Source organism: Equus caballus, chromosome 20, assembly GCF_041296265.1.
Source record: "Equus caballus isolate H_3958 breed thoroughbred chromosome 20, TB-T2T, whole genome shotgun sequence".
NCBI lineage: Eukaryota > Metazoa > Chordata > Mammalia > Perissodactyla > Equidae > Equus > Equus caballus.
In genome coordinates this window covers 32525965-32533300 of record NC_091703.1, presented here as the reverse complement: position 1 = coordinate 32533300, position 7336 = coordinate 32525965, and the positions used below count along the sequence as shown (strand labels likewise).

At 52.0% G+C, this 7336-nt stretch overlaps 1 protein-coding gene across 2 annotated transcripts; it reads right to left on the bottom strand.

Annotated features, from left to right (window-relative positions):
- Nucleotides 1-2651: 2651 nt before the first annotated feature.
- On the bottom strand, nucleotides 2652-7103 carry LOC138915144 (BOLA class I histocompatibility antigen, alpha chain BL3-7-like). 2 transcript variants are annotated; one of them, XM_070245084.1, is made up of 8 exons: nucleotides 6138-7103; nucleotides 5510-5779; nucleotides 4996-5271; nucleotides 4112-4387; nucleotides 3884-3988; nucleotides 3436-3468; nucleotides 3245-3289; nucleotides 2652-3082 (listed from the first exon to the last, which is right to left on the bottom strand). In XM_070245084.1, exons 1-8 carry the CDS (start codon nucleotides 6208-6210, stop codon nucleotides 3078-3080), a joined length of 1083 nt encoding a protein of 360 aa, XP_070101185.1. In that variant the 5' UTR covers nucleotides 6211-7103; the 3' UTR covers nucleotides 2652-3077. The 2 variants fall into 2 exon arrangements, with proteins under 2 accessions (XP_070101185.1, XP_070101184.1); XM_070245083.1 differs by lacking the exon at nucleotides 2652-3082 and having other exon boundaries at nucleotides 3206-3289.
- Between the last annotated feature and the right edge of the window lie 233 nt (nucleotides 7104-7336).

Genomic DNA, 7336 nt, shown 5'->3' with positions numbered 1-7336 from the left:
TGATAACCACTTCCAAAATCTACCACCTGTGTACACCCCATGGTAGAGACAAAACTTATACCTCCCAGCATATGTCTTGCCTCTTTCTTCCCAGCAAAATTTTAAATGTGAATTTAAGACTCCTCTTCACCCTGATCACTCTCTGGTCATTGGCATCAGAGGTTCCCAATCTGGTCAAGAACCAGGATAGCTTGTGGGCTTGTTACAAAATACTCAAGGCTTCTCCCTGGACTCACTATCTTAGAGTATTGAGCACAGCACCCAAGAATCACTTATTTAGCTAGCCCTACATCTGAGACTGATGCACAGCGATGTGGCAATCGTGGTCTACGTTCATGCTACTAACTGTGTGATCTGAAGACCAGCAGCATCAGCACCAAACGGGTTATAAATGCAGAATCTCAAGCTCATCCAGACTGTCTAGATCTTAAGGAGATGTCCAGAGGATTCCTGTGCACAGGACAGTTTAGGACTACCTGCTCTCCATGCCTTCTAGATGTGGTGTCAGAAGTATGCAGCATGCTCTGCATGTGTGGTCTGATGTGTGCTCTGCATGGGTGGTCCAGGGTTCAGTCCTTGTTCTTTTCTTTTCTACAGTCATCACTCCCCTGGTGGCCTCATTGGTTTTCAAGGCTTTAAATATCATTTATATGGTGTCACCTCTCAAATCCATTTCTGCAACCAAGACACGTCACCTAAACTCCAGACTTAAATTATCCAACTGCTAACCTCACTTGCATTTCTAATAAACAACTCAAATTCAACATTTCCTAAATTGGCTGACTATGATGCTGTTTCCTCAAACGTGTTCCTTCTATCCTCCTCTCCATTTCTACTGGAGGCACTCCATATTTCTACTTGCACATCTGAAATTTGGGGTGTCCTCCTTGATCCTCTTCCTGATAACCCAGATTTAATCCATTAGGAGATGCTGTAAAGTCCAACTTCAGAAGGTACCCAGAATCCAATCGCTTCCTATTATTTTCTCTGCTCACAGTCCAGACAGAGCAACGAACATCTCTAGCCTGGGACACGGCACTAGTTTCCTACAGTTTTCTCTACCGGTTGCTTGTCCTTCACCTCTTGATTCAGCACAGCACCACACTGATGCTTCTAAAGAGAAGGCTACGAGGTTATCTTCTGTTCAAAACAGTCTTGTAACTCCACATCTTACTCAGAAAAGTCAAAACCTTCCAACACCTTCGAGGTGCTGGGTGTAATTCGGACCTCATCTCAATATTCTCTGCTCCAGCCACACCAGCCTCCTCGCTCTTCCCAGAAACACAGACACACTCCTGTCCTAGCGCATTTGCACTGGAGGTTCCCCTGCCTGCAAAGAACTTTCTCCAGACATCCTCGTGGATAACTCCTCATGTCCTTCACATCTTTCTTCAAGGTCACCTTCCCAGTGAGAACCACACTGACCACCCTAAGAAAACAGCCACCTTCCCTGTCCCCACACACTTATTCTCTGGGTCACCTTCTTGAAGGCACCTACAACTTCTCACATAAACACTTCCCTTATTTACTAGGCTTATAGCACAGTCTGCCCCTTACCACTAGAACACGTGTTCCCCAAGGCTGACAATTTCTGCCTGTTTTTAATTCTGAGGTTTCCTAAATGTGAAAATACTTTGTCATCTATCTGGCAAATTAGTTGAATGAATGATCAGTATAGAGCACCTCCCTATTCTAGAGACAGTGTCTTTCTTAATGTAGCCTCAGGTCACATGCTGTTTTGTGGCAGCTACAGCACAATGTCCACCCACACTGACATCAGTGCCGCCTGTACTTTTCTCACAAGCGCTGCTCTCCCCTCCTTCCCTCCCACAGCCGCTCTCCTGCACACTCACACACACAATTATACTTCTCTCTTCAGAAAGGACAATCCTAGGCTCATGGGCCCTATTTTTCCAACCAATTGTGAATCTAAACTAGATTCAACTTTATAAATCCATGTGTTTGAATCAGAGCCAGCACTAGGATGATGAGGGGTGAGGGCAGAGAGATGGGGCAGGCTGCAGAGAAGACAGAAACCCAGCGTAATTTATGTGAAATGAGAAAGTATTGAATCCTTCCTGTCTACTACTTCTAGATTCTGGTTCTGTAAAAGGGCGGAAAGATGGCAAGAACAATCCAGGAAACAGCTCTAGAGGGAGGGCAAGAGCCGGATGAGTCTGAGAATTCGTCTCTCGATACCACAGAGTCTCCTGTGTGCAGGGCCGTCTAGCCTTGTGGGGACAATGACAGACCAAATGACTGCTGCTGCTGTCAGAGATGGGGACACCCAGAGGAGACTGAGACAGAACTCAAAACATGAAAAAGAACAGGCATAATCCAAAAAAACCTCCAAAGAAACAAAGCCTAAACACACAAAAGGCAGGTGCTGAGGGCCGGACCCTGGACAGAGCCTCAGCTGACCCGGCCACAGGAAGCCCTCGCTGCCCATGGTCCTGAAGACACGACAATGCCCAGGGGATGTCCTCATCCCTGTGATCACAGGTACTGATGGAACAAGGTTCTATAGAAGGAACCAGGACAAAGGAGCAGAGAGATGCGCCAGCCAAGGAATGACATCACAGCCCATGATGTACTGAACACCGACTGCGCACAGGCCCCATCCACGCACAGACTCAGCACAGCAAACATGATTTCTGGAAGGTTCTCAGTGCTTCCATTTATTTCCACTCTCAAACTTTAGTAATCTTCTACTTTAATTAACCCATCAATCCCTTACAACAAGAATTAGAAAAAAATTCACATCCAGATTCATATTTTCAATAGGAAGCAAATGATCACTAGTGAGTGCAACAAGGAGTTAAGACAGGGAGGGAGCCGGCCCAGCCCCACCTCTGCTGGAACAGGAAATTAGATCAGGGAAAGCACAAAGGTCAGTGTTGGGAGGGGGTCGTGGAGAGCAGGGGGTGGGCCAATCACCTCACCTCCTCACATTATGCTAATAGGACCACACACACATTCAGATGCCAGTTGCAGAAAGAGAAGTGTGGGCATCTGAAGTCACAAAGTGGGAGGGTGAACAAATCTTGCATCACTTGGTCTCCCACAGGGCCACTGTCTCACACTGTAAAAGAAAATAATCATGAACAAATTCATGTCAGTCACATAAGTGTTGACATTCTCAACAGCCCTCTGCATGCTCCAAATGCCCCAAAGAATCCCCATAAACCAGTTGTGTCCCCTCTGCCCCACAGCCCCTCCCCTCTTCAGGCCCTCCAAGTCCCACCTGTCTTCGGGAGAGACGCATCAGAGCCTTGGGTACTGTCACTGTCTGGGGCAGAACAAAACAGGAAGTGGTCAGAGCCTATAGGAGATGAGACTAAAGGAGGAACTATGGGGTGAGTGAGCTCCCCACCCCGGGGCTCCTGTCTCCAGTATTCCAGGGGTCTCAGGGATCAATCCCCCACTCAAACTTACTTGCAGCCTGCACGTAAATCCCTCTTTTTTCACCTGTGGGAAGAAAACAGGAAGAAGGCTGGGCCATGAGATCCTAGAGGAATCCCCTAGTCCTGGACCACAGGGAAGTTTCCAGAACCATGACTGGAGACCCAGGGCAGGATCAGAAAACATGAGAAAGGAGTTACGCGGGAACTGGACCGACTGCCCTCCTGGAGGTCCGTCCTCAGCAGGGACCTTCCCTCTGACCTTCGCCTGCTGGGAATCAGGTCCCCAGCACCAGAATTATCAAGGTGAAAAAATCTCTTTCATTTTCACAAGCGCTTTAATAAGAGTGTTAGCAATCAGGCCAGAGTGGCAAGCACGTGTGTGGTTGGCACTTCCCATTAACGAGGCAGGGCAAGTGCTGCTTGGTTCTTGAAAACCCCAGGGGGACAAGAAAATTCAGATCCCAAACCCCCTTCCCTACCTGAGTGCTTCTTCCTCCAGATCACAGCTCCAGCCACCACAGCGACAAGGAGAACCAGGCCAGCAATGATGCCCACGATGAGGATGGTGGACTGAGGAGGCGGCTCTGGGAAGGGAACGGAAGGTGAGGGCTCTGACCCCAGGCCTCAGCCCTGACCCTGCTGAAGGTCTCCAGAAGGGCTCCTGATTTCCCTGAGAAGAGTCTCTGAGCCCACGGCTCCCTCCTTACCCCATCTCAGGATGACGGGCTCAGGCAGCCCCTCATGCTGCACATGGCACGTGTATCTCTGCTCCTCCCCAAAAGGCACCACCACAGCCGCCCACTTCTGGAAGGTCCCGTCCCCTGCAGGTCTGGTCTCCACAAACTCCATGTCCTGGGTCAGGTCCTCCCCGTCACGCTGCCAGGACAGGGTGATCTCCGCAGGGTAGAAGCCCAGGGCCCAGCACCTCAGGGTGACCTCACGGTCAGAGTTGGGGTGGTGGGTCACCTGTGTCTCTGGGGGATCTGAGGAGAAGGACCAGAAAATTCAGTTTCAGTTACCTCCATGGGCCACTGAAGCATCATTCATGTGACCATCCTGAGAATGGACAGGACAATTGGTTTGGAAAGAAGAAGCACAGAACCCAGATACAAGCCTGGACTTGCGGATCCAGGATAAGCTCATATTCCTTGGAAAATTCTAGAATCAGGGTGAGCGCCCAGGGTGCGAGCCTTCAGGTTTCTAAACAGGAGAACACAGACTTCTGGTCCTGACCTGGGTGGAGGGTGAATGACTCAGAAAAACTGCAATCACAGTCGCAAAGATCTTTTCAGGCTGAGAACAAGGCCTTGAGAAAGTCATGTTTCACAAGGTGGCTGCCAAGGTTAAAGGGAACCAAGACGGCGATTTCAGGGATGGTCTCCCCTCCTATTCCTGAAGAAACTGGATTCTTTAATGGTCCTTTAGAGAAGGGTGGGCCCTCTGGGCGAGTCTTTAGTAAGAAGATGAAAACCTGGGTGGGTTCCTTTCTTTTCTGAGGGAGGGTATTCTGACACTGATCCCATTTCCTCCCTCTTTGTGGGAAGCCAGCCCGGCCCGAGGGGAGATCGGGAGGCCCCGCGGCCCCTCGTACCCGCGCGCTGCAGCGTCTCCTTCCCGTTCTCCAGGTGTCTGAGGAGCCACTCCACGCACTCCCCATCCAGGTAGTTCCTCCAGCGCTCCGCCGCACCGGCCGCCTCCCACTTGCGCCGGGTGATCTGAGCCGCCGTGTCCGCCGCGGTCCAGGAGCGCAGGTCCTCGTTCAGGGCGATGTAATCGGCGCCGTCGTAGGCGGAGTTAAAGTACCCGCGGAGGAAGCGGCCGTCCGGCCCCACGTCGCAGCCGTACATGTCCTGGATGGTGTGAGACCCTGACCCCGCCCCGAGGTCAGCCCCGCCCACTCGGCCCCGCCCCGCCCCGCCCCCCGCAGAGATTAAACCTAAATTGAAAATGGAACCGCGGAAAAGTCCCCGCCGGCTCTTCCCGGGTCGGGGGTCGGGCGGGCCCCGCATCCTCGGGGTGAATCTCGGACCCGGAGACTCGGGGAGACCCCGGCCCATCCGTGGGGATGGGGGGCCGTGACCTGGACCCGGGCCCGCGTCGCTCACCGGCCTCGCTCTGGTTGTAGTAGCCGCGCAGGTTGTTCAGGTCCACTCGGTAAGTCTCTGCGGCTTCCTTGGAGATCCGCGTGTTCCGCTCCCAATACTCCGGCCCCACGTGCTCCATCCACGGCGCCCGCGGTTCCTCCTTCGGACTCGCGGCGTCGCTGTCGAACCGCGCGAACTGCGTGTCGTCCACGTAGCCGACGGTGATGAAGCGGGGCTCCCCGCGGCCGGGCCGGGACACGCCGGTGTAGAAATACCTCATGGAGTGGGAGCCTGGGGGCGGGGAGGGGCTGAGACCCGGCCGACCCTCCTCCCGGCGCGGGTCCCTGGGTCCGAGGGTGATGGGGCCGGGAGGGGGAGGAGGATATGGGGTCGCGAACGGCAAAGGGGCGAACGGAAAAGGGGCGTCGGACGGAGAAGCGCGGGAGACACCAGTAGGGGAGAGGAGAGGGCGGGAGACTGGGGAGGGAAGGAGCGGGGTCAGGACGCGGCGGGGACGAGGAGGGGCGCGCTGGGCGGGTCTGCGGCTGAGTCCGGGGAGACGCGCCTTCCCCGGGGGTCCTGCGCCCCCGCCGCGCGGTCCCCTCGCTCCGCCCCCCAAAGAGGCCGTTCCTCCTGACCCTGCACTCACCCGCCCAGGTCTCGGTCAGGGTCAGGGCCCCCGAGAGCAGCAGGAGGAAGGTTGGCGGCATCATGACGCGCATCCCCGCGATCTGGGGAGAATCTGATCCTTGGCTGCCCAGTCTGGACTTTATAACCCAACCGCGGAGACGCTGATTGGCTTCTGTAGAAACCGGACACCCAATGGGAGTGAGAACTGGGGCTCTGTCATGAGTCTCCAGGCAGGAGGAGCTGACACAGGTTGTGAGAGAGAGAAGTGAAACTCAGGGAGACGGGGACTCCCCAACACTGAGCTTCCCCGCTCCAGACTCCGCCCTCGGGCTGAGACCCTGAGAGCCACGTCCGCTGACCTGGGACTTTGTCCTGACCCCTCTCCTCCTGCACCGAGAGCTCTTTGTCACACCGTCTCCCTGAGTCCTGGCCCAGGGGCTGTTTGAGTCAGCGATTGTCAAGCACTTTGGTTTCAGGATATCCACACAGTCTTCATATTAGCGAGGGCCCCCAGGGTAATTTGTTTATGTTGGTTGTATCTGTCAATATTTGCCACACTAGGAACAAAAGTTTTAAAGTATTTTAATTAATTTATTTAGAATAATATTTATAACCCACTGCAAGTTAAAAGAAATAATGTTTTTCTGAAAAATAACAATTTCCCAGAATAAGGTAGGAGAAGAGTGGGTCTTTTTACACTTCATGTTTTTGCAAGTCTCTTTCTTGTCTGGGATTAGAAGACCACTGGCTCTTCACATTTGCTCTGCATTTAATCTGTTGTTTGGTTGAAGTATATGAAAAAAATACCGCCTCAGACAGATATGTAGGAGCAGTATTTTTAATAACCTTTCCAGATAATTGTGGATATTAAACTTTGATACTAAAATGAAACTACACAAGTGGCAGTTTCTCACAGGTTATTTGCAAGGTGGAACCTGAAACAGTATCATTGAATATTTCCTATTCTGTTACATTAAAATCCATAGGCCTATTTTACATATTGAATGGCTCTTGTACTAATGTATGACTTTAAAAGTAATGCACTGTTTCACTAAGTTATGTGGATCTTCCTGTGTTGATGCATTGAACTACAAACTATCAATATCTCACATTTGTTAATGTGACCATAGATCCGAACAGGAAAGTCTGTCAGGACGGGGAAGCTGTCAGGCTTACATGGTGGACACAAGTTTTCCAAAATTCTCATTTTCTCTTGAG

Coding starts and splice junctions, on each gene's coding strand:
- LOC138915144 (XM_070245083.1), bottom strand. CDS start 6,210: ATGCGCGTCATGATGCCGCCAACCTTCCTCCTGCTGCTCTCGGGGGCC. Junction 5,780..6,137: donor CCTGACCGAGACCTGGGCGG/GTGAGTGCAGGG, acceptor CCCCGCCCCCAG/GCTCCCACTCCATGAGGTAT. Junction 5,272..5,509: donor CTACAACCAGAGCGAGGCCG/GTGAGCGACGCG, acceptor GGGCGGGGTCAG/GGTCTCACACCATCCAGGAC.